The following is a 27,842-nucleotide window of genomic DNA, read 5'->3' on the forward strand; positions in this document are numbered from 1 at the left end:
TGAGCATATCTCTAACCTCTAATCATGAACATGGGTATCAAACACCTATGTATCCCAAAACTTACTGCACAGACCTAGAACAAGATTGCTCTTTACAAGAAGACTTAGGAAAAAAAATGGACTGATTTTGAAAAATATGACTGCTGAAAGAAGGAGAGTTTAGCTTTGCTTACTTAGGAACATTAGTGATTTGAACATTTCTTTAAGAGTTGAGAGGCTTAGGTTTCGTCTACACCATGAGAAGACTGAAGCATGCAATTCTTACATCCAAATAGAGCATCCCAACCACAAGTCTACAGAACAGCCTGGGGGAAGCAATTTTTAAATCCTTCCTTAAAGCTCTCTATGTGGGGAGAATGGCTGAGGTCACTTGGCTTGTTCAGTCTAGAAAATTGGACCACTGATAGGACCTGAGGAAATAGCATGAAACTCTCTAAGGGAAGGCTTAGGCTGGGTATCAAAAAGGTTCTTTACTCAGAGGGTGTTCAAGCCCTTGAAGAGGCTCCCGAGGTCACAGCACTAAGCCTGGCAGAACTCACAAAGCATTTGGCAATGCTTTCAGACACATGATGCCATTTTTGGGTTTACCAAAATGCAGGACCAGGAGTTGGCCTCGATGATCCTTGTGGGTCAATTCCAACTCAGGATATTCTATGATCCTACATGACAAGCAAAATACTCAGCTGTAAATGAAAGGCCTTCTGTTTTGTCTCACTGACCCCAGTATGCATGTGCAATTCCGCTGCAGTTTGTATTTTAACAGACTTATTTGTACATATGTATCTGAATAGCATCTCATCCAATAACATTCAGTAAATGTACACTTTTTGGGCAGATGTGTGATGTGCTAGAACAGTAGTAGAGTCACTGAGTTTTACCTCCTATGCTTTGAAAGTTTTAACATTATTTTAAAAAATAATAGCATAATTTGAAAGAGTCATGAGAGTCTCTTATTTAGTCCAAAAATAATTTTACTCTGAGAGTCATAGAACATTTCTTCTGGCCACTAGCTGTACTTCCAGCAAGATGCACACACTAAAAAGGAGCAATAAATCACCCTAAAATATCAAAGGTATTCACATATGCTCAGTTGGCAGACATTGAAACATGGCATAAAAAATTACATTGTATGTCACTTTATTGTTCTGCAAAGTTCATCCTTCTAAGAAATATCTTACTCTAAGGAAAGATTATTACCAAATATTCTATTTGTTCATACTCTGCAGTTGTGCTGTGAGAGAACACTTATATAAATATAAATAGCCAAGAGAACATGGTTCCTCAAGATAAAAGGTATAAGTGCTGTAATTCTCATTACATTATGAAGATTGGAATCACCCATCTCCTTATGGCTACAGACAAAAGCTAATCAGTTAATCAAAGATAAACGTAAACAAATTACTAGATGTCAAAAGTCATTAAACTTACCTGACAGGCAGATATATGTTAAATATTCACCCTGACCCCCAGTAGCTAGAAAAGGAATCTTTTTTTTTGTTCTTCTTTTCACTTGAACAGCTCCCAGCATCCTTTCATCATGTGGGGCAAAAATCTCTTTGCTGATTGCCGATTTGGCATTCATTGTAGATCACAAGTATAGTACACTGGTGCTCTCTAAAAATAAAATCATAAATATAAAACAATATTAGAATATCTTAATTTATATCAAAGTCCAGTTACTGAGGCATTAAAAACTCTGACCTTCAAAGAAAGTTTTTGTTTTTAATGCCTCAAGAATTTAGAAAATAATTTCATATTCTTAAAGGCAGAATTTTCGAAGTATTTACGTGTCTTCACTGAAGTTGTTCTCCACACTTCTTAAATTTGTTTATACTAGCTTAGCTTATTTTGGGAAGAAGCACTAGCACGTCAGTATGTTGCAAAATCTTCTCAGAGATACACCCTTTTAAATTCATGTAGCAAAAAAAGCTTCATTAATTCCCCCTGTGATAACAGAGGGGAACTCGGGTCTGTGTCCCGCGTACACAGGGACAGCACTGCAAGGGCACAGGGAAGGAGCACCGTGGCTGTGCTGGCACACAAGAAGTCACGTTCACAGGGGACAGAGACAGCTTCAGAATAGGTGAGACTGTTCTTCGGGAGCACTGCTCCTGTGACAGCACTTGATTGCACGGCTCTTGCACCTCTTGCAGCTTTAGCACCTCATCCCCTCCAACTCTGGAATTACTGACTGGGCAACTGCACAGGAAACAGTGTCAGAGACCATCGGGGTCAAGGCAGACAAAACCACACCTCTACTTTTGGGCTGTGTAATTTTGACCCAGGTCAGTTCCTCAATGTGTTTCATAACAAAACAGCACAGTTGACTTATGAGAGACATTTGTCTCAGGAGAGACATACACATTCATAGAGGAAAGAATTATTGTACAGAACAGGGAGGGAGGAGGGAAGCTGCTTAGTCATGCACATCCCAAAAAACAAACCTCACCACAGCTTGCAGAACAGCCTAACTAAAGGAGGGAGAACTCAGAGGGGACATGAGCAGGTTCTTTATGTAAGCTGTAACTCCAATTAGTTCTGCACTGGTCTTGTAACACATACAGAGACCCTCATTCATGGAAACTACTAAATGACACCTTTAATTGTTCCAATATAATGAACACTCCAATGCACATACTTTAATTTACACATTTCTGTGTTACTAAAACTTTCAAGCTGACAGATCTTTTTGACCCTTAGCTTTCTTAGTATGAAGATGATTATACTCAGGCCTGAATTACCTGATAATTCTGTCTGTCGGATCATTTGATATTTGCCATAATTTAAAAATAAATTTAAATAAACTACAGTCAAATTAGATTATGAAATAAAGAGGTTCATGGATTCATTTTTTTTGTGTGCATACAATCAGCAAAGTAATTGCCTTAACACTTTCAAGTCTCAACGTTTTGTTGTCACAATTTATGACATTCCCTTATCTTAAAAAAATGGGAAAATTTTAAAAAAAGTATATGTGAGACAGCACAACTTCATCCAAACTGAATTCACCACCTGCTAATTTTGGGATGCAAACAGAATCCTGTGCCAAAATAATCTATAGCAGTATACCTCAGTTAACCAATACAGAGGTATGTGAATTCTGACATGATTTAGCATCGGGTCATTTTACATGAACTTTTACAAAAGTGAATTGCTTTTAAAAATTGTCTCCATCAAAAGAAAAATCCAGACCAATTTCAAGGGAACAAAGAATGTATAGCTCTTTAACAATGAATCTATCAACAAGAAAACAGAATCAAAAGACTAAACTTACATGGTAGTTACTTAGAAAAAAGTTGTGAAAGAAAATGTGTTGTTTTCACATTCATCACATACTTCTCTCTTCCTCTGTTGTAGAAATATTTGCAGAGTACATCATACCAGCATTTAAACTGTTGGGACATTGCAAGCAGCTTTTGGGTTATTTTTTGTTTTTCATTTTTTTAAAAATTCAAGGCCACTGTTAACAACTATGGATTTAAACACACACACCTCCTCCTGACTAAGCTAGAGACTGATAATGTTTGCAAAACCCAGACCTTCATGTGCCTAAATGACTTTCAATGAATAGCTTTTTGGGAAAACTCACAGAAGTGCTGTCAGGTTAAAAGTGACATTCAACTGAAAAAGTGCTTTCCCGGTTGCAATGATCTGATGCTGTTAATTCTGCAACTGAAATGCTGAACAGACGTTTTCTTAATGGTCATGTAAATTAAAATATGACCTCAAAGATTACTCAGGGATGAAAAAGCTTCCTGGATTAAGAGAAGATGCAAGTTTTTCTTACCTACAGTATCATAAAATGTTAGTGTTTTATTGCTGCATGCTACTGCTATTGACATTTGCTATTGACATATAGCTTTGACATTAAGCTTGTTTTGTATACATCTACCAGAAGCTGTACACAGACACAGTAGATACCTGGATTGCGACTGGAACCTCCAACTAAAGTGTGGACTCCTGGCTTCAGACTGTGATCCTTCTGTTCCCAGAACTGGGCTGACAACAGCTTCAGAAGCCATATTCTAACAATCTAACACACAGTGTGTACTTGACACAACTGCTAAATCTGATGTGAAAACTTACACTAACACAAATCACAAAAGCCTGTTTATTTCAAGAAGAAAATAACTAACTGTGCCTGTGTACAGACTTCTGCGACTGAGATGTCAATATGGTTTAGATGAAGTTGCTTTTCATAGGTCAAAAAATCAGCAGCTGAATTCAAATAAGCAACCTTCTCCTATGCACTAGTAGATGTATGCAAAAGACATTTGTTTAAATAAGTTAAGCCTTCCAATGCTCCTTGTTTTCACAAGTGGAGATAATACAATCTCTGGCAGTTTTACTTAAAAAAAAAATACATACTTCCTCATGGAACATGAATAAGTCTCATTTTTTCCCATTCTCCAACAAAATGCCTCTTTTCATTAAAAAAAACAAACCCTCAAACCACTGCCTGTACATGCACAACTTCACGTTCCATATGCCTATTTCTTTGCACAAAAATGTTTTCTCTTGGTGCACATTCCAGGACAAATTCAAACCATCAGCAGTTTCCACTTAAGGCCCATATGAGCTCATGCACTGGAACACAAACTTTTTCCTCCAATTCATACTCAAATACAAAATAAAAAGCCGTAAAGAAACATTGTTGGAGGATGAGCACTCAGACCATGCATTACTGCTTGCAACATTAACCCCTCTGAGGTAATGGGGGGGATTTAAAGGTTTCAGTAAACCTAAGACTTCAGAAAGAGAGACCACATTTCCTACCTCACATACTTTGTTCCACATATTTACTTCCACTCAAATTATTATACTGATGCTTTTGGCTAAACAAAGACCCCATTTTTCTTCTTCAATTTTTCACTCCATCTACTACAGCATTATGGAACAGGATGTCAGCATTTACACTCTGGCCCCCAGCACACAAAAGAAACAGAGAGGGAAGATTCCTGTGTGGATTTGAAAAAGGGCCTGCAATGCGCTGCTCATTTGCATCTTGTCACATCTTTCTCTGCTACAGTTCTTCTCCATTATATTTCTATCACTAAAAGCTCCCTCTGTGAACAGCTGACTATTCCTCTAGAAGTATGTGAGGGAGCAATAATTAAGGGCAATTTCTTAAAAAGAAGATGAAAAAGAAACCAAGATAATTAAGCTGAATCCTTAATGGATTGTTCAATAACAAAAAAAAAAAAAAAAAAAAAACCACAAAAAAACCCAAAAAAAAAACCCAAAAAACAACCAAAACCGGACAGTTTTCTGGTCAGCCAGAATCTCAGATAGTTTTCAGACACACAGCCAGCAAATGTCTAATTTATCTTTACACCCACATGTTTCATAGGACTCTATGCAAATAAGTCGAAAAAGGGAGGTTTTACAGTATCTTTGTTGAGGGTATAGGTATGCAGAAAGAAAACTAATCCTCAGCATGTAGAATTCAAATAGGAGTAAATTACAATATAAAGCAAGAGCTGGAAAAGGACATAAAGGTTCCCAAAAAAAGGAAAAAATGTTCAGTATGCTAAAGCTAGCCGTTTTCAAGGATCTTTAGTTTAATCACAAACAGGGAAGGGCTCACAGGACAGGCTAACCACTGAAATGCTGCCTGCAGTGTGCAATCATCTGAGCAACCAGCTATTCCTGGAATAGTAACTCTAGCAAGCACTCAAATCTGCTTTTAATAAAGCCACTATCCTAAAAGATGACATCTACTTAAGGAAATCATTGCAAGACACTGTTGCCAAAATAACAGCTTTTCCTATTGTGATAGTTGTCTGGTATTTACTTGTTGGAAGTGTTTAACTACTTTGAATATTACAGGTCATCAAAATCCTGTATTTGCTGTCATCTCAAAAAAATAGCTAGTACAATTCTGAAAAAAAACAGAAATACATTTAAAACCCAAGGCAACTAATTTATAAATCTTTAAAGAACAAATATTATAACATATAAGTTTTAAAAGTTGCAATACATTTATTAAGTGTAACTTTATTCTAGAGGAATAATACCAAGTTTCATTAGCTCTGCAAACAAGGATCCAATCAGTAAATCAACCTTATTTGGAAACAGTCAAGGTAAAATCTTTAAAATGCCTGAACATAAAAAGTAAATCAGATCATCTGTCATCCTTCTATTTTCAAATCTAACTTTTGCTTGAAAGATATTTATTTATATTAGGACAACAGCAGCAGCCACTGCAGCAGCCAGAAAAATTATATTACTTCCTACTAACACGGGCTTATGACTTTTAGAAGTGTTTACTGAAAAAAACTCAATCATTCTCCAGAGTTATTTGTAGGCTGCCACATTTCCAATTTATTTTTCCAAACAACCTCTCAGCTAAGACTGGTTCATTTGAATAATGTATTAATTCCAAAATATGAAAATTACAAAATTGGAACTGTATTTCTAGCAGTTCAAACTAGAAACAAGAAATGTGTTTTCACTTACGTATGTAATTACAAAATAAAACTGCCCAATGAAGTTGAACAGGACATAAGCAGGCTTCAGAGAACAGTAGCTCCTAAATACAAAATTTGAATATTACATGCTAAAGAAGTAACTTCTTTCTGCCTTTTAAGTGAAAATTTATATTGTAGCCCACCTAATCCAAGACCAACATGTGGCAGAATTTACTGAAAATCTGAAATACAAGCTTTAACTTGGTTTGATTATGGGAATTTAGCAGCAATTTTTACTGAAATCCTCAAGAAGCCTTGTTTGACTCACCGAATTGCTCAAAAGCTCCTAGAATACACAAAAGAAACGGCAAAGACTGTACTGGCTATCATACTGTGTGGCCTGAGAACATGTGATGTTTTTAGTCAAGGAAAAAAAAATAGGAAAGGAGAAGTGCACAGTAATAGGATCTTACAGTCAGACAGTAAATACCTCAATGCTTGACACTTTTCTTCACCTGAGACCCTGAGCATTTCCTATAACCTTTCATTACAAGTGAAGGTGATTTGAATTCTGTGCAAGTTGTGAGGACCTACAGATTTAAAGACATAAAGAGCTCTGAATAGAATACATATTTATAAAGAGATAGTAAAAAAAAAAGGGTACTTTTGAGTTTCATCTGTAACACAATCTTTAAAAAAATACAACTAGAAGTTTGGTACACCTTCTCCATCACCCTTCAAAAAACCCATACATCTCTTTACCAAGACAGATTATCAGGGACATCACAGAAAGCCCATAAATGGGCAAATGAGAACCAGTCCCACTTGCATGTGGAAGTCAGAGCAGCTGCTTTCATTTCTGCACTCTGCTCTGCTGAGTGAAATACATACACAGAGCATCCTGGTAAGTGATACCTGTACTTCCTCAAGGCAGATGCAGCAAAAGCAGAAGATGCAGTATCACTTGGTTCTTTTGAGACTGTACCCCTAAACTGTCTCCAAATGGTACAGAAAATTAAGTAGGAGATGACATAAGAAGGCACCAGAAACATATTGAGAAATGGGTTACTATATATTCCAGGTCATATTTCATGTTCTGAAAAGAAAACAGCAATTCCAGATCTAGAAGCTAATGTCCTAGTAAACAATATCATACATCCCAGCTCACAAAAAGAATGTAATACTGAAATTAACCTTCAATCTGGGAAAAATACTGCAATCTGGGAAAATCCAACTCAAATATAAAACACAACATTTCTGTACTGTGATTCTGTGTGTGAATAGCTACAGACCATTAGTAGACTGTTTTAAATAGGTGTGCAAGAAAACAAATATATATTCAAAAACTGCAGCAAATTAAAACTAATTTCTGCTTCTGTTCTCACAGCATTCAAGATCAAGACGACATTCGTAAGAAATTAATAAAGTTATAATGCAAGAATCAGTGAACACTGATTCTTTCAGCATTTTCTTAACTGCCAAAAGCAGCAGTGTTCCCTAAATGTCCTCCCCTGGGACCAGTAAGAAAAGCTGAAGGTATTTCTGAGAGATGTCCCAGGGAAGCAAAGGCATCTCTGTGGAGGTGGCACAGCCCTCTCCAGGATTTTCTCAGTGCAGAGCAACAGCTAGAGATCCACTCATATTCTCCTTGTAACAATCTGAAAGTCATTATTTCAAGAATATAAGAATTTGAAAATAAAGATGGACAACACCACATTAAACAGCACCACCCAATCTACAAAACTGTTTAACAAAAGTCAGTCAAGAACTTCTTGGGAAGACTGTGCTGGAGTCATCCTTTTTGAAACAGGAGCACTTTGAATCACACAGATTCACCAAGAAATTTCGGAACTACCAGATGTTATAACAAAGCCACAAAGAGACCAGATTTGCATTTGTAGAAATTTGTCCTCAGGACACTGGGACATTCACAACAGTAAAAACTACTACTTTTGCATAACAACGTTGAAAAACAGAGTCTTAAGAGGTTAGCTTAAGTCTTATGACCTTTCAGAAGTGTTTAGATCTTAAGACCAGTCATTACACCCAACCTTAGACTTTCATTTGCAGGAGGGACTGTCACAGTTTCTTCTGCCATTCCTCACAGTTTTCTTCCTCCAAACACCTCACCTCCCTAGACTTTTTCCCACTAGCCTACATCTTTTCTGCAATGCAATCCTCAAGTCTGGACTCACAGTTTAATTGATGGCAAAAGAGTCAACTGAAAGAAGTATTTGTCCAGTCTTTGGAACAGGCTCACCAAGTAAGTGGTCACCTCACCAAGCCTGTCAGAGTTCAAGGAACATCTGGACAATGCCCTTATGATATGGTTTAGTTTTAGGTAGTTCTGTGAGGAGCAAGAAGTTGAACTTAGTAACCCTTCTGGGCCCCTACCAACTCAAGATCTACAGACTTCTATAAGGAGTATAAGGACTTCTATAACTCCTTATACAGCTACTGCCATACATAGTCAGCAAAACACAAGAGCTTCAGTTCAACATCTACCATGTTCTTCAATTTTTGTGGGGAAGAAAAAAAAAAGACATTTTACATCTGAATAACTAATTATTCCAACTTAACAGGGGATTTTTGTACTTATTGCTTTAAGGCTATTTCTCCTACTGTACAATAGTTTTACAGGCCAATTTTATCTTTTAACACTTGCAGTTCTCTAGATTAACACGCACCAAAAGTCAGGAGGTACATTCTGTGTGCCACCACTTTGGACAGTTAAAATTGTTTGAGACCTAACAAAGCTTCCTTTCAATATTCCAGTAAGAACTAGAAAGATACCAACTCTTTAGAATACACTTCTAAATGATTTCTGGTTTTCTACATCTTATGCTATTTTCATGTGAACCTAATTTCCTTAGTTTATCCAGTGTGACTAATATTACGAGACAGCATCAGAAGCACCATTAAAGCAGTTCCAACTTATTCACATGGCCTAATACTTTATCACAAACCGAATCAACTGTTCTGAAGTTGCACTTGAGCTATTATTGCTTATTCAATTGCTTGTCCATATTTTGGCAAAGAAAAATCACTAAAAATAAGAAATTAAATGATACTGGTGAGGAGCAGCCATGTTCCTCAAGGAAAGGGGAACTAGTTGAGAGGACTGTAGTTAAGAACATGCACAGTTTCTTTCAGTAGTTTGTGTTGCTTCTCATTTAACTTATGACCACCTCGAGCACTTGTACTGGCAGAAATTATTGATTTCATTTTGTACTTCTCTTCCTTATGACAGCATAAATGCTTCTGTGGTAGTGCACTGAACTAGATGAGAATTAATCCAGTTTTAAACTATCTTCAAAAAAACAGTGATTACTTTTGATTTTACCCAGATCAAGCTCCCTGATACAGTGCACTCCACAGCTGTGTGTCAGCACATGGGGAATGAAGTGCAAGTGATAAGATTAGGGCCCCCAGCAGTGTTAGTTTACAAGGATCATTAAATTATGCTTTAAAGAGGGAATGCAAAATGTCATGTACTTTCATCAAATTTTGAATCCACTGACTAAAGACATGGCATGGAGCCAATCTAGACAAAATTTTTCAAAATCAAAACTGGCTATGAAGAACCAAACTTACTAAAAAGTGCTAAAACAGGAGTTAATATGGGGCTCCTAGAAAAAATGGGGCCCAATATAGTATAAATTTTCTTGGTATACTGATTCCATTATTTGTTGGCTGAAACAGTGGAGTATCAAAAATCAGGTAAAAATCTGGCTCTGTTACACAGCTATCAGAACTGTTGTCTATAGAAATATACAAAATGCATGATGCAATGCTATTTCTGCAGTATAGCACCCAACACACTAACTCACATCACCTACTCTATCAAGACATCTCACAGGAACCAGATTCTGACTTATTATGTACTGATAATTGAAAAAATACATTAAATGTATGCATAATTTAGTATACACGTTGCCAGAGAGACAGGTTATTCCTATAGCATCAGCTGAAGGTGTTTTGAAGAAAGAAAATATAAAACCCCACAAATTTGTCTGAACTAACAGCTGGCAGGCACAAAGTACTCCTACCACTTGCTTTCTCCAACTAGTATAATTCAGTACATTCTGAAATCAGGTTTTACAAATCCTCCCAGTTCCATTTCCATTCCTCCTCACATAACTGATATTGGTACAAGTTGCAGTCATCCATTAAATTAAATATCCCCAAAGAGAAGGAGGGAACAAAGTCAGGCCCTTTCAGGCTATATATTTTCAATTTTCTAAACTGCAACCTGCAACACCCACACCAGAAAAAAAAAGGTTCCTTTATATTACTTTAATACTGGTGAAAAGTACAAAAACATAGTAATACATTGGGACGAGACAATAAAACATAACATCAAGGTGTTAAAGCATTTTATTTAATCCATTTAAGGTGAATCAACATTCCTCAGTGAGTATAAACAGTGGTTTGTTTAAATCACTCCAAATGCCTATGAGAAAAATTTACTAGCAAAATTCATAATGCTTTTAAGAATGAAATACATGTGGTTCTGGGGATATTAAAATCTCTAAGAGCAGACACACCTCTATAAACTACTACATGAGTGTTTTTCTTGAAGGAAAACAAGCACTATGTAAAAGTAGTAAACCATCTGTTAGCAGTGTAATGATACTTTGCAGCAGTTAAATAAATAATTCTCTTTTTGGCAAATAACACAACCTGAACACATTTCTGACATGCTGCATACTTCTTTCCAAGAATCTTCCAGCAATTACAAGCATCACTCACTTCAAAATGGGTGAGTTCAACAAAGCTTGCAAAATTGCAGAGTGCTCTGCAAATTTAAGAAATTACAAACAAAAATAAAATGGCCTTATCCAGTGTTTTGTTCATGGGACATTATCATCTCAGAAATTATTAAAAATGTAATCCACGGCTTTTAGCCCCCACTACATTTAATAGCTTAGCTCTGTTCTCCTGACAGAATTGAGTTAAGAAAACAATGACTGCAAACCTTGTACATTCAAAATTTCTGTGGTTTTGTGGAGGGGTTTTGGGTGTCTTTTGATTTTTTGGGGGGGCTTTTGTTTTTGGTTGGTTGGGTTTTTTTAAGGACTGACCTGTTCAGTCTCAGAGAAAGCTGAGGAAAAACTTAGAAAGGAAACTACTGGCTTTTCTTCTTTCCTCTCAAGTCCTCCTTAATTATTTTCATAGTAATTTCCAATCAGTGATAAGTGGCAGAATTATTTTATTTTAATACCTAGAAAATTTCCATCAAACATGGAGATGGTAATGCAGAAATTTTGTCGAGATAGCTGCTTAGGAACAAGAGTCTTCTTTCAAAATAAAAATATAACTAAAATACCATTTTCCCTCTTCACTCCTTGCAGGAAATAAGTAGGAACTCCTTGAGGTAGGAGAAGATTTCAGCAGCTTTATGGATCTGGACAAACCATTAAGTTTTAGATTAGTATCTCTTACAGATCAGCGTGGTATTAATCAATGTATAGGATACCTGTAAAACACATAGTGACATTTTGCAGTTCTACATTAAATTCTGAGAACAATAGTATAACAACACAGTGAAGGATGAAAGAACTATGGTAACCTAGATAGCCCAGGCAAAAAAAAAACAACATCCTTCTCTATTTCTATTATGTCTTTTTATATTTTGTCAAGGAGGAGACTGGAATGCCTTTATTTAAAGTGAAAACATTAGGATAATCAGGTCTGCTTTGCATGCCTGAAACTAAGACAATGCAACAAGAGGGTATGAGAAGGTGGACTAAGGGGTAACACCTACATTTGTTAAGAAGCATCCTGTCCAGGGAATGGGGATGCAGCAAGACAATATAACACAAACCCCCTGTATCATTCACTTCACATATTTAGGAGTGGTTCCATGCTTATTGCACATAGCACTTCGACTTACAGGCAGCAGGCATCTACCCATTTCACACGTCAAAGTAAGAGGGCTGTTTAAAAAAAAATAAACAAACTAAATAACAAAAAACATATATATACAAACCAAAATATACAATGTATGTCTTCCTTTAAACAAAGCCCAAAAGACACCAGCTCAATCAATGTATCACACACCCTTCCAACTTAAATGTCAACCACAACTTTGTAATTAATGATTTATGCTGTCTCTAAAGAGCAGGCATAGCTATGGACCCTGAAATAACAATCTCTTAGTATATCTTCACAGGCTTATGTAAAAGTAATTTTACCACCAAGTGCACACTTGTTTGATAAATACACATTTTAAAATTGAGTGGCATTTTTAATTTTTCCCTATCAGATTCGTAGGTATAGTAACTGACAATGTTCACAGAAACAAATCCTCTGCAACAATTCTGTGCCAAAATCAACTTCATACAACCCACATCATATTTTACATGGCCACACCCCTAGATAAAATGGCATCCAACCAAAAGAACAAGCATGTATTCCATATAGAATTAAGATTTTTATTCCACAGGTACAATCTGCACCAACAATGGGAAGAAATATATTCCATCTTTAACTAAGACATCTGAATACAAGGTAAAGGAAAACTGACAACCATGCAGCCCTGGTTGTGGTGTGCAGCCTAGAAAACAAATCCATGTAGATACAGATGTGTTTCTCTCAAATCATTATTTTTCTGCCATAAACAGCCTTTTGAAAATCCTCCTCTTGTGCAAAACTTAACCACCACTACGTAATAGTAGCAACTCATACAATTGCTCAAGGACAGAAATTTCCAGTTACAGACAGGAATACTGTTTCACAGAGAATAAATCTGGCTTATGCCAGATAAAATGTGGGATTTTGCCAAATGAAGTGCTCAATATCCTTAATCTCCCAGTATTTTCCTGATTTCTTAGAACACTCAACCTATACTAAAATTTGCAGCTGCTTTACATTAGTATCAAAACAGTGAGACTGTGGGAGGAATATGCACTACACTCTTGGCAGTAATCTACAGTTCACTAGGTTAATTCATTATTCAAACCTTACCCTCATCTCTGCACATTCCTTTAGAACCAAGCCCTAAAATTACATTCTTAAACTTCATCATTTTTTAATCCTGAACTCATTTCAGAGACAATGATATGTCCTGTTACAATGAACTTATAGATTCCTCTGCACAGTTTTTATCTTTTTCTTTCTTTACTCAACAGGACCCATAACCTCTACTAATCCTAACACCTTAATTAAAAACTATTAAACTACTTTGCCTTTGTAATCCAACAATCAACATATGTAGTTAAAAGCAATTCCATCATTCAGTAATTAACTGCTTACATACAGCATGCAGAAAATTTTGTAAGTACATCTTATGTTAAATCAAGTGGTGTTTTTGCTATAGGTTTTTCCTTTCATGTATTTTGCAGACATTGTAGCAACAAAACCCATAAAATTCATAGAAGTTATCAGTAGCACTATCTCCAGACTTGTACTTCTCAAAATCACCCATATAGAAATCAGCTACATTGAAGAGAATGGTTAATCTAATAACATGAAGGATTCAATTAAGCTTCACTTTACCCTTTACTTTTCACACAGTCAGTAGGTAAATAAACATGACTTTATAACCTGATACTTGGCCATTCATTAGACTTAATCACTCTAACAATTTACTTGAAACATAGTCATTTCATAATAGCTAACATAACAGGCAAAGAACCTTAAGAACACTCACAGGTGGCATAATTCACAATACACATTTACAACTTCCAACACCTAAAATATGCTCACATGTTTAAGGTATATAAGAACTTATTAAGACAAACAACATGAGAAATTAACATTAAGGCTTATTTCTGTGGCTTGTTGATCCACAGTGAAAATAGCACTTTGCCAACATTAAGTACATAATAAACAAAAAGCTCACTACATCTGCCTTAAAGCACTAGCCATCCAGATAGGCACCATGAGCACAGGTACAAGGAAGGTAAGATGTAGGTAAAACAAATATATGTTTGTAAAAACAATATGGGTACAGCCAAGAAACTTCAGAGTAATCCCAACTTCTAGTGAAGAAGGAATGAGACACAGAATATCTGTTGAAATAACAGTAAAAATCAAGTATAACTCCACAAGACACCCGTGATTTAGAAGCATTTGGCAAATGACACAGTAACAAACTACTTTACCACAAGAGATTAACAAAGATATCTTTGCATTCCAGACAAAAGGGTAAAACTTCTTTTACCCACATAACATAGTCATCTCCTAGCAGAGAGCAGAAAGGACCCAAACTTTAGCAGAAGAAACAAACTAATAACATAAATAAGTTATTTATAATAACTTATGAAATAACAGAAATAACATATGTTATGATAAAAAGGGCAGGAATAAAGCCCCACTTCTCAAAACACTATGATGATATCAGAAGAGAAATACATTGCGCTGGAAGTACACATCTTGTCATTTTGTTCAGCCTCCACAAGTCTCCTCTCATGCACTGAGGAAGATGTTTCTTTTATTGCAGAAACTCCTGTGCTAGTGGAAGCCAAGCCTCTCCACTCAGCAGCACTGAAGGTGGTCCTCACAGGCCATACTATGGAGTGTGAATGTGTGTGGTGAAATACAGGACTGGGCTTTACCACACTGGACTACAGCTATGCCAGGGGCTGGCTAGATAAGACTCAGAAAGACATGGGAAGCAATTCACTCTTGTGCCAAAATAGCCTTGCCAAGGATAAAAACAATGGTTCAGGCTCCAAAAGCCTTAGGATAAGCCTTCTTCCTCAATGTCTATGCATCTAAAACATATTAACATATATAAAATAAACTTTGGAAATTAAAACTCCCACTCTAAAGAGGAAAAAAAAAAACTATGCAAGGGCCTTTTACTAATGAATGGAGCACAGGAGCCCACTGCTTAATGAGATTGTCAGATAGAGAATCTCAGAGTGAGAATATATCCAAGAGACATGGAGACAGAGCCACTGATCACCATGGTAATAAAATATCACAAATGCAGGATCCAGCAGCTAAGGTATAATATTAGATTCTCTTAAGGGCCTGAGACTGGATCAGTTTCTATAAAAATCAAATTTATAGAATTTTATGAAGTTTCAGGAAGGAAAGTTCAAGTGCAAGGTGATTGTGCTAACATGACTGCAAGCATTTCTGCCAAGAAAATTACTGACTGTTTTCACCTTAACAACTACAGAACCAAATCTAGAGAATACAGATACAATAGTCTTGCTAGACAGTACCAAAAAATCTGCTACAACTCCTACAAAAGTTAGAAGGAATTAACTGAGTCAATTCAACTTGACTGAGCAGCAGTCAAAGCGCTGAGTCATTTCAATTTCTTCTTGTAAGCAAATCATAACTCAGATAAATAAACTAACATTTCATAAATAAAACCTCAGAAAAGGGAAGTGCAGAGGAACACAGCTTAATTTTCAATTACTATTTTCCATCTCTTAGTGCCATAATACAGTTTTTCAAGTAATTTACAGTTAAAATCTTATTTTGTTTGAAACACTTCTGGACTACTTTTAGTCAGATAACTCAATGTTTTTTCCCTCAATAATGGTATTTACCCATATGTTAGTTTAGGCCAAAACTGAATTGGCAACAACACACTGCTCTTTACCGCCCCTGACATTTTTAATTCTCTCATCTCATTCAGATTGTTAACTTTTACTAGTATAGAAAGTCTTGTCCAAGTCCCTTTAATGCATTTATTGGAGAATAAGAGGAAGCTGCTCTCCTAGAAGGCAGTTCCCAATATCATAAAAGCATAAAAGTAGGTGCCCATGTGCAAGTGTAAAAGGAGGGTAGGTTTTACTAACTTCACAACATATTTTTTTCTTTCTGGAAAGCACAGTGAAAATCCTTAAGTCGTCTGGTGATCTCATTGTGCTGAGACCAGCACAGTTCCCAAACCCATGACTCATTCCAATCCCAGTAAAAAAACTGCTGGAGAGACAGATGTTTTGTTTATGAATTAATTCCTTCAGTATGTCCTGCTCAAAACAAAAAAAAACACAAAAAACACTCAGGCTTTACTTTGTATGCAAAGATAAATCATGGCAGTCATATTCCTGCATTACTCTTCTCTACAGGGCCTGTGTCCAGCTCCCCCCAGGCGGGCACAGGCCCCACCAAGCCAGTCCCACGTCCCAGCCTGGCCCCGGCCAGCCCGACAGCCCTGAGTGAGCACAGCTCTGCCCAGCAGAGCTGTGTGTGACCCAGCCCGACAGCCCTGAGTGAGCACAGCTGTGCCCAGCAGAGCTGCCTGCGACCCAGCCCGCCAGCCCTGAGTGAGCACAGCTCTGCCCAGCAGAGCTGCCTGTGACCCAGCCCGACAGCCCTGAGTGAGCACAGCTCTGCCCAGCAGAGCTGCCTGTGACCCAGCCCCAGCCCGACAGCCCTGAGTGAGCACAGCTCTGCCCAGCAGAGCTGCCTGTGACCCAGCCCCAGCCCGACAGCCCTGAGTGAGCACAGCTCTGCCCAGCAGAGCTGCCTGTGACCCAGCCCGCCAGCCCTGAGTGAGCACAGCTCTGCCCAGCAGAGCTGCCTGTGACCCAGCCCGCCAGCCCTGAGTGAGCACAGCTCTGCCCAGCAGAGCTGCCTGCGACCCAGCCCGACAGCCCTGAGTGAGCACAGCTGTGCCCAGCAGAGCTGCCTGTGACCCAGCCCGCCAGCCCTGAGTGAGCACAGCTGTGCCCAGCAGAGCTGCCTGTGACCCAGCGCCAGCCCGACAGCCCTGAGTGAGCACAGCTCTGCCCAGCAGAGCTGCCTGTGACCCAGCCCCAGCCCGACAGCCCTGAGTGAGCACAGCTCTGCCCAGCAGAGCTGCCTGTGACCCAGCGCCAGCCCGACAGCCCTGAGTGAGCACAGCTCTGCCCAGCAGAGCTGCCGGTGACCCAGCCCAGCTGCCGGTGGGCTGGCAGCCCAGCCTGGCTCCACCGCATCCCCAGCGAGGTGTCCCACGCCCAGGCCGAGGCCACCCGACAGGCTGGACCTCACCATGCTGGTGCCACGGCCACAGGGAACCTCCACTCACAGGGCACCTGGGCAGGTTCAACCAACGTGAGAAACCAAAGATCAGCTTAAAACCACCAGCGGCTGTTTGCACAAGGAACGCCAGCAGCAGCTTGAGCAAACGCACTAGGCGGCAAACAGGATCCAAAGCCTGGGCTTACTCACGCCTTCTGCAGTTACTCCAGGTTCGTAAGTACATGGGAAGGGAAAACAAAGGCATCAAGCAAACAAAACTTGTTTTTACTCTCTTTTAGAAGTAATGGATGGCAGATCATGAGAGACACTACTGCAGAAGGTACCAGCAAAGGACAGGCAAAGTGTTGAGAGTAGAGAAGCACAAGGAAGGAAAGTCAGAACACCTAATCATTGCCTGCACATAGTAATGCAGCAGCAGTAGCCAGCTGGAGCTATTTCTTCTTCAAATAAAAGGTAATTACGCAAGAGACTGCCCAGCTCAGCAGTGGGAATGAAGACAACATGCATCTGAAAAGCTATACTACTGAATCAAAAACTTTCTGCTTATATGTGGTTAGCAAGGGCAGCAAGGACTGCAAAACTGCAGATGGAGATCTTCAGAGGGAGGGCTGCAAAGCTTCTGCAGAATGACAGCAGCAGCCTGATTTGACGATGGCCTAAAAAGGCTGCAGAATCTCCCTTAGTCACCACACCTCCTGTAGGCAAGCCTCAATGCACAGAGCCAAAGTAACTAATGACAAACTCTGAGCTGAGACTTAGTAGAAAAGAAAAATGACACAAGCAACTCCAGTCTAATAAAAGCACATTAAAAATTGCTTCAGTGACACTGGCAAGAAACCCAAATTTGATAGGAGGCAAAGGAGCTGCAAGCCTTGCCAGTTCTTCCACTCTAAGTCAAGATAACAAGATAACCACTTCAACAACAGTATGATAATTAGAGAGACAAATACATCCTTTATATGTCAATAAAAATTCCTGGTTATTCAAATACAACAGTTCATGCATAATAGTGCTCAGATTACAACTCATCAACATTTAGCAACATCCTGGGAGCATAATCCAATTCTAGTAAAATGATAAATAGAGCAAAGCAAAAAGGAGAATTATGCACAAAATGGTCTCGCTCACAGTTAAGACTGGCTCCTGTTCCATATGGGCCACCAATAGGCAGTCATCTGAATTTAAGAAAGTCTGTAAATTTGAAATTAGAACAGAAAATAAATCCTTGAACCTATAACCACATCTAAACAGAAAGAAAAAAGTTCAAATAGTTAGCATTGCTATTGCATATACATAACAGTGGAATTAACACTTAAAATCAGATTTTTGAGCAATTTGTGCAGTAGTTCAAAAAAAGTAAAAGCAGTTTCACAGATGTTCTAGTTTCACTAGAATATGTAATTATCAGTAAGACACTAGGGTACAAGCCTCAATAATTCTATCTTTCAAAATGCTGGGTATATAAAAAAAATAAGACTGCAACTTCTCCCTGAACAGTTTTGAAGTAATATTTCAAAATAAACCTTGCTGAATTTCAAAGGCTTATTTTCCAAAGGTTTTTCCTCTTATACCCACTTAGATTTTTTACAGCATTCTCTGTTGCATAAGGAGATAACATTTTGAAATGCAAAGCAAAAAATATCAATAAAATCTAAATAAACAGGTACCAATGATGGGCAAAATTTCAGTTAAGACTTACTCATAGTAGAACACCAAAAACAATGGATCAACTTATTTCTGGTGACAGAAGAATGAGGAAGTTTTTGTTCAGAAAGAAGTTTTAACGCTACTGAAACTCAGAAAATAGATTTCAAAAGCATTTCAAAAGATCCAGTCCCTAATGGGGGTAACTCAAACATATATTATTTACAACTGATATTTCTCTAAGCAGTTAACACCAACTCAAGGTAACCTCCTGTGGGAAACAGTAAAGGTAAGAAAATTTTCAGAAAGCTGGGAAAGCAGGCCTTAGAAAGAACAGAGAACTAGCTGCAGCTACATCTGTCTAAGTCAAAGGAAACCCACTTTAAGCATAAAAGATATAAATAAATGAATAAATAAATGGAACAAGCAATTTCTTGGCTTGTTTTAATAGCCTTTAGTCTAACTTACTACTAATGTAATTTCTACAATTTATACCTCAGCTGCATCTGCATAATACTTCAAACTCACAAGCACTGACAGAGTTAATAAATGCACTAAAAAGTAGTAATGAAACTAGCAATTTGACATTTCAAAATCAGAAACTATTGTCCCTGTCTTGATGGATAAAATTAGTTTGAACAGCATCAGAAGAAATACAGATTTATATCTTCAAAATTCAAATTTAAAACTGAAAAAAGGAAGAGCTTTCTATTTAGCACATGATAATCCTGTCATTTAGGAACTGACAGATCAAAAATGCCAAAAATCTGTCCATGCAAAGGATGAGCACTTACTTGGACATTTTGGTTGCAGAATATACAGCTCATAGTCGGCAGACGGACATGTCCTGTTTGAGCCATGCTTAATTACAGTGCTCTGCCAAGCATTCCTGTCTTACTTGAGCATTCCTTGTTACACACCAGGTTCATGCCTGTGCTTGTGACACATAAGCATGAGGTAGCTGCAGGGCTTATGCACAAGGTAAAAGTATGCAACAGTCACATGCATCCATGCTGGGATAGCTCAGCACTTTTGCAGAAAACCACAGACAGTACAATGGGCAAAGGATAAATGATGATCCTGACAAGTGTTTTATCCTTTCCACCTGATGAAGAGATCCCACACAGCCATTAAAAGCACTGCAAGGGGTTTGATATAATTTACAAGGAATTTGGAAAATTCATATCTATTTAAAAGTGGATTTGAAAACTGTCACTTATACTTAAGTTGTCATTTTCACTCAAATAAAAATCCACAATGACAGCCATCAAGCATTCCCAAAGGAGAAGGAAACTAGAAACCTAGAGCATATTCATAAAAAGAGGTTAGGTGAAGAAATGAAACCAGTCAAGTCTTAGTGACAGTTGAAATCAAATGAAAAACCTAAGATTACAATTCCTATTGAGTTTTCCCTTATAGTTATTAATTTTCTCAAATTATGAATTACAAGTCTTTAGGCAGAAAGCTTAATTGCTTGCTTTGTATCAAGCAAGTTCCAGACAGAAACAGTTTTTTAACTTTTCCAAAATTAGGTTTTGACTGAACAGAATTTCTGGGATGATGAAACATGCTTACCAAGCACGACCAAAAGAGAAATGCCATGTAACTTCCTTTTAGTTTCCTTTGAATTACTGCACATGTAAATTAGTTACCTTGAAGAACAGCAAATGATATTAACTACAAGGCATCCTTAAACAGTACGAAAAAGCAAGATGCCAGTTTCCACCTTCTAGCACAATCATACAAAGCAAAGAGGTTATCAATGAGCAGAGAGCACAGCTCTTCCTTCAAGCCAAAGCAGCAAAAGATATTATCAACTTCACTGACAAACTGTTACATTTTAGGTGGTCTAATAATACAAAATGCTCCAAAACACACACACAAAAAAAAAAACAAAAAACAAAAAACAAAAAAAAACACCAATTGAATGGTCAATCCTAAAGTAAAGAGTCGTAATTGTCTGCCAAGTACACAAACAGATGCAAAGTACACTGAAATAAAGCACTAGATTTGAAAACTCACATTTATAAGTTGTATCCTGCTGTCCCACATAACGTTCCCTCTTCCCATTTTAGTTCAGAGACAGCACCTCACATACTATAACAAAGGGGTTAACATGTGTTTATGTCCAGTATACCCATTCTATTAAACCAACAAGGAAAAAAAGCTAAAAAGAAAGAAGCAAACCCATATGCAAAGGTCAGGTTTCCAAACCATTCTCACCTGACTACAGGGAGAGTATCCATAGGGGAAGGCTCCCTTTCTCTTCCTGCTCTATTTCAAAATGACCTTTCTTTGATTACCTTCGTAAACTTGTTTTGCTAAATTAGAAATATCTACAAACATTGCTGTGCCCACTGGTGGAAAATGGTAGGCAAAAAGGACCTTCTTCGGTCACTCTGAATCTTGAACATGGAAAATAATGCAGGAAAGAGTATCCAGAAGAGCACCCATTTATTTTTCCATAAAATGATGTAAAGTATCTGTACTACCAGTGAAGTCTAGAATTTAGAACATCTCACAGAAATAATATGTATTAGGCAGCCACCACTGGCATTAAGCAAGCTTCAGTGTGACATCAGTGTTCTTCTTTTAGAACTCAAATCACTAAACAAGACTGATGCCTACTGACTTGTGGATTAAAAGAAACTGCTGGCAATGAAGCATTTGGTTGACTTAAGAGATTGCATTTTTAGAAAACCATTTTCTGGCAGTCACACTTGACACACATTAACAGAAGATCTCAGAAATCATATTCTAAGAGAGGAATTGCCACCTCCACCTTAGAAAGAAAAAAAATAATCCCAACTAACTTTATCAATATAGTTCTAATTCTAGTGTCTGGCAGGAACTGTCTGTCTCTTACTGCAGTGTTTCCTCTGATTATACAGTTTAAGAAAAAGATGTTTGTCTCTATGCTAAATCAGCCCCAAGATCCTTTAAAATTATTATGATAATGTAGGCATATAATTATTTTTTCACCACAGTACTACATTCTGTTCAACACCTCTCCTTCAATTCCATCGAGTTGTAACTCCTGTCAGGTTTCGATATAGTTTTGAAGAATGCCTTGAGCAATTTAAATCTGCAAATTTCATACCACAACCTGAATACAAAGAAGTGATAATGAACTTAGCTGGTTACAGGAGACAAAATCATTTCCCAATTTATGCATCTCCAGTATGTATTTTTTTGGGTGGGAGGAGTGGGCAGTACTATGCAGGTGATACAGAAGAAAAGGAATTGGAAGCAAAATGCTGGATCTGAATGCCATAACGGTGGAATATTACCAGTTCTGATCCACACAACCCTGCTTTTATTAGCTTTTTGAGTGTGTTTCCCAAAGAAGACATAAAAAGAAATTACCTACTACCACTTTTTACATAAACTTAGTTTCAGTAAGTGCTTACACTACTTTGTGCCTGATCTTTGAGCTTATATCTTCTAGTTCACATATATTGATAGACTACATTTTGGGAATATTTCAGTTTTGTTTGAAGAACAATTTTTTGATGAGAGAGAAATCTAGGACAGTTTTACAGCTTTAACAAAATGCCCTCATTGTTATTATTCAACACATTTTCAATGAAAATAGGAATGATGTCATTTATTTAAAGAGAGGCAGAAACCTAAACACTGCAATCACACATGACAGAAATTGGTGGTACAATCCCAATATAATTGCAAAATGTGAAGAGGCGTGTAGGTGAAAGGGATAACAACATTCCCAATTTGCTTGAAGTTACCCAACTTTAATGAACAAATGTGATTCTATGTATTTCAGGGTTTTTAAATCTACACTGAACAGTCTACTTGAAATTAACATGTTATTCTGGCTATTTCTGCTGTAATTGACAATGAATGAAGATGAAAGATGAAATTGACAATGAAAGAAGATGAATTTCATCTTCCCTTCAAGCCCATGTAATCTTTTTTCATTTGCAATTTGCCAACACCCAAAGATATTAACCATAGCCTTCAGGCCTATTCCCAGGCTTTATTATTGCAGGGACACAAAATGACAAAGTTTTCATGCAGTGCTTTCAAACCCAGTCAGTGTGGCTGGCCTCTGAAGCTCTGAGAAGAAGGTTACCTCATTTTCTCTTCCCTTGTGCTGCAAAGATGATGCTAACTGCACTTCACGCACAGAAAGAACTAGGTCCTTCAAACATCACCAGGTTTTCTCTGCCTTCTGTCAGAACTCACCCTTCCCAAGATCTTATCGCCCAGTAGTCAGGAGGGCAGTACAGCTGCATTCACACTGAGGAGATGTGTTTTCTATGTACCAGCACATTTGGTGACTTTTAAGTTTACCCTATGACCTGTCAGGTTTCCTAAAATAATGTACATATGTTTGCTAAGCATTCAAATGTGCGCAGTACCCTTCTAGCTTTTGCGGATATATTAACTGCTTCAAGGCATCTGACACCCAGAAAGCCCCAGGTGCAAACACCAGAGGAAAGGCATAAAAGGAAACTCAAATTGCTCACTTTATCACCAACAATTCCTGCTCTTCTACAATCAAAGCAGATAGCCTTGTTAAATAAACTATGCAAATCAAATTCAAGATCAAATGCAAATGTTTACTGTCTTTTGTCTTTCCTGCTGTACAACAGAACGATTTACCACTGATGCCTTTTCACAACTGTAATAAGAACGATTCAGATCTAGTACTTTACTTCCTTGTACTCAGCTCTGTCTTCACCAGAAACGCAATTCCCTGCTCTTTTCATTCCTGAAAGGAATAAAAAATGGCTTTACTCAGGGTGTAAGCCCTGTTACAAAAAAGTGGCAAGGCTAGAGAAGTGTGAAAACGTACACTAAGTCAGAAGGAAAATGTTTTTAAGCAAATTTGCATCAACTAGGATCTTGTTCTAGAATTGTAAAAATCTTATCCAGATTATTGTTACTAATACACTTCTGTGATCAGTACTCTTTACTGAAGTGTGCATGGCATTCTATATCTTGTTAAATATCAAGGTTTTGTACATTTTTGCTTAACACTTTTCTTTGACATCTTCTTTTAATATTAAGCTTTTACACTAATCATGTTGTAACCCAAGTAAGCAACCTGATGCAACTACAGTCTTTTTAATCACCCATACCTGTGTGAAATTTGGTGAAGGGATGGAATAGAAGATAAAAGAAAGGCAATCCAAGTATGTAACACCAGAACAATGGGAAACATAAGAAAGAAGGAAACAAGGAAGGGAATCCCTGCTACTTTTTATATAAAGACAAATGTGTAACAGTGACCAGACAGACTTAAAAGAAAGGAGAAATGTCTTCCTCCAAGAGGAAGAAAATCAGTAAGTGTCATCCATTCAAGAGACACCCAGAATCCTGTGAGGCACACAAGTATCTTTAAAGTTAATGATGGTCTGTGCTCATTATGTTCAACAACTAGAGAAATCCCTGAGAGAGATCTTCAGGACAGGTAGGTAAAGCCTCACAGATAATTACTTATACTTAAGAGCTCTTTCAGTAGCTTTCCCATTATGCAAGGATTCAGCCATGCATTTTATGATGGATGTTATCATTAATAAAACACATTAAACACAGTATAAACAAAAGACAGAAGCAAAAAAAACCCCAAACGAACCAAAAAATTCCCATACCCCACAAAGATAAGGCAGATGTTATCACTAATAAAATACATTAAACACAGTATAAACAAAACACAAAAGAAAAAAAAAACCCAAACGAACCAAAAAGTTCCCATACCCCACAAAGATAAGGCAGACCTGTTTGATTTTGCACACATTCACTTTGCAAATAACATTTTCATCCTCACCCAGTAAGTATCAGCTATCATGTTACCATCACAACAGTTTTTCAGGGTTGCATATGTAAGTTTCAGTCTTCAAGGAAAACAGCCCACCCACTCAAAGGTCTGAATCCAAGCCTTGGTAGATAAAAGAAATACTAAAATATTGTTTGGGTTTTTTTTTAATAAGGAGTTTACGTAAAATGCAGATGTACAGTATACATTTCAGGGGTGATACTGGGTCAGAATATAAATTTACAGCCTTTATTCAACCTGACAAGTACAGCGAGGCCACCAATGAAACACAATGTATACAGATAGGCAGGGAAGTTTCAAAAAAAGAGACCCACTAAGGAATATCCTTATTAGAGTCTTAGTGCACCCAAAATGGAAACTACATGTGCTTTCCTCTGGTCATTCATCACTTAGGTAGCAGAACTTAGTATTCCGCAAGTTCATATGCTTTCTAAAGTCCAACAGAACCAATCACTTTTTAAAAAGTGGATATTATCAGGATTGCAGTAATTAAAAAAATTTACTATTCCTGTCTACATGTGAGAAAGTTTTCAAAGATGAAAAGAAAAATCAACTACATTTTTAAAGTTAATATCCCTAAATGCTTCGGGCAAGGGGAAAAGGAGGGCAGGGAAGCTTAGGGTTTTGGTTTTTTCTTCAAAAAAGGATTCACATTACTCCATTTGCTGAAAAAAGAAAGAAGCATTTCATTTGCAAAGTACATGTTATGGACTACAAGATCTATGAGTATTTTAGAACCTTCTGTCTCTCCAAGAAAATGTAATACAGAAAGTTTTGCAAGGACAGGCAACTCTGTAAAAACCAACATCTATAATAAAAGAGCCATGAGTGTAGGCATATAGCACACGGTACAAATATTGTTCTTACAACTTCTTAAAAGGCTTTCATCTAGCTTTTACAAGGATACTAATTTCTCAAAAGCTACATCATTATAAGAGCTGCTTCTAAATCCTCATAAGAAAGAAAGATTCTGAAATTAAGAGAGTGTTAAGCATTCTGTGCTTTTATCCACTATGCCTACTGATGTTTCAGTCTTTCCTCAAAGAGCAATCATTTGTATGGCCATCTGCACAGCAAGTAAAGAAAGCAAGAGATTTTTCCCAAATAAAGATATCACAAAACTGTGGGTATAGCCCTAATAGCCAGATGCATACTTGGAATTCTTTGCAACTCATTAGTTTTAGTTGCTTGTTCAGCTTGACAATTCTAGCATCATTTATACTTGAGAGACTATTTTATTACTGTAGAAAAGAACAATTTCATAGGACCCCCAAGAGAACTGAGATATTTCCATCTGGAATCAAGGACCTACTGCTAATAAACTTTCCAAAACTTTTTTCTCAGCTGTCCATTCAGGCCAAAGACAAAAAAAAACAAAAAAAAAAAAAACAAACAAAAAAAAAATTTATGGTTATGCAGAGATGCAAATTCATCTCTTAAAAAGCAAGATCTCAGGTATACATAAATATGTAATTAATTTACAAATAATGTATACTAAAGATAACCTTTAACCAATAATTTTAAAGAAACACGATAGAAAATTGAAAGTACTATATAGATACTATATGTACTATATAGATACTATAGATACTAAGTATGTCTGACCATACTTAAAGTGCTCAGACATTTTAGAACAATGAAAAATGCCAACCAGAAGCAGCCCTTCAGTGTCCTGTACATCGTAATACAGATAATTCTACACTGAAATCAATTGCTCCATTCAGTGAAAGATTAAAAGATAACAGATGCATTTATCTTGCCTTTGAATGTATATTACTCACATTTTAAGCTTAATTAAATACAGAATAGTCTGCACATAATATATTAGATTTGCCAGCACCACACTGAGGCAAACAACCACCCACAACTTCAAATTTGTCTTTTTCTTTTCAGTGACCCTTTAGCACTGGCAAAGCACTAGCTTCTTTTGTTCCACAACAGAATAAGAAGCAACCATTTAATAAGATATCTAACATAATTCCAGGTCCTTCCTTATTCTATCTACATTTCTTCAGGCTTTTCATTTTAAAATATTCAGAAAAAAGTTATCCAGCTCTGCTAATTTAAAAGCATTTATTCATAACAGCTATTATTTACTCAGTGTGTGTAAAATATTTTAATCCCGTCACAGACTGTATTAACACATCTGGAAAGATCCAGAACATACCACAGTGGCATTTGTAGAACACTTACCTTTCATCCCTTATCATCAATAACTTTGTTGTTTCATTTAAAGCATGCAACTCAGAAGAAAAGTTGTAAAAGAGGAGTAGAATTGAAAGTATAGGGAAATGGAAACTATAAAGTAAGTCACACAACTGCAGAACTATTGAATGGCTTGGGTTGAAGGGGCCTTAAAGAATATCCAATTCCAGCACACACGGCTGGGTCATGTCCAGCCTCTACCCACAGCACCCCCAAGTCCTTCTGGGCAGGGCTGCTCTGGTCTGTCCATCCCCAGCCTGTGCTGGTACTGGGGGTTGTCCCAATCAGCTGCAGCACCAGCACTTGGTCTTGTTAACACTCCTGAGATTCCCATGGGCACAATGCATGAACTTGTCCAGGTCCCTCTGGATGGAATCCCATCTTTCAGGTGTGTCAACCTGAAGCTCGGTGTCATCTGCAAACCTCAGCTCCGTGTCATCAGCAAACTTGCTGAGCGTGCACTCAATCCCCCTGTCTATGCCAACTATAAAGATAATAAATAACACAGTTTACAGATCCCTAAGGGACACCACTTGTCACCGATGTCCCTTGGGACTCTGAGCCATTGACTACTACTATTGGATGGGACTGTCCAACCAATTTCTTACCCGTTTAACAGTCCACACAGCAAATCCTTCTCTCTTCAATTTAAAGAGAAGGATGCTGGGGAGGACCTTGTCAAAGGTCCAGATAAACAACATCTGTAGTTTCCCTTGTCCACTGATGGAGTCACTCCAACACAGGCCACTTGATCAGGCAGGACCTGCCCCGGGTGAAGTCGTTCTGGCTGTCTCAAGTCACCTTCCTGTCCTCAGTGTGCCCTAGCATGGCTTCTAGGAGGATCT

At 37.6% G+C, this 27,842-nt stretch overlaps 1 protein-coding gene across 6 annotated transcripts in view; it reads right to left on the bottom strand.

Annotated features, from left to right (window-relative positions):
- Positions 1 to 27,842, bottom strand: part of STXBP6 (syntaxin binding protein 6) — a 91,941-nt gene that overhangs the window by 53,494 nt on the left and 10,605 nt on the right. For 2 of the 6 annotated variants that reach the window (XM_085580423.1, XM_021539318.4), the window contains exon 2: positions 1,429 to 1,614. In XM_085580423.1, the coding sequence (XP_085436549.1) occupies positions 1,429 to 1,582 (154 nt within the window). In that variant the 5' untranslated portion in view covers positions 1,583 to 1,614. Of the gene's footprint in view, positions 1 to 1,428; positions 1,615 to 3,274; positions 5,193 to 17,354; positions 18,453 to 18,473; positions 18,537 to 27,842 lie in introns of those variants that run through there. The other 4 variants (XM_085580422.1, XM_085580424.1, XM_085580425.1 and 1 more) reach the window with 4 other exon arrangements.

The sequence above is a fragment of the Lonchura striata genome, chromosome 5 (assembly GCF_050655825.1).
Source record: "Lonchura striata isolate lonStrDom1 chromosome 5, ASM5065582v1, whole genome shotgun sequence".
NCBI lineage: Eukaryota > Metazoa > Chordata > Aves > Passeriformes > Estrildidae > Lonchura > Lonchura striata.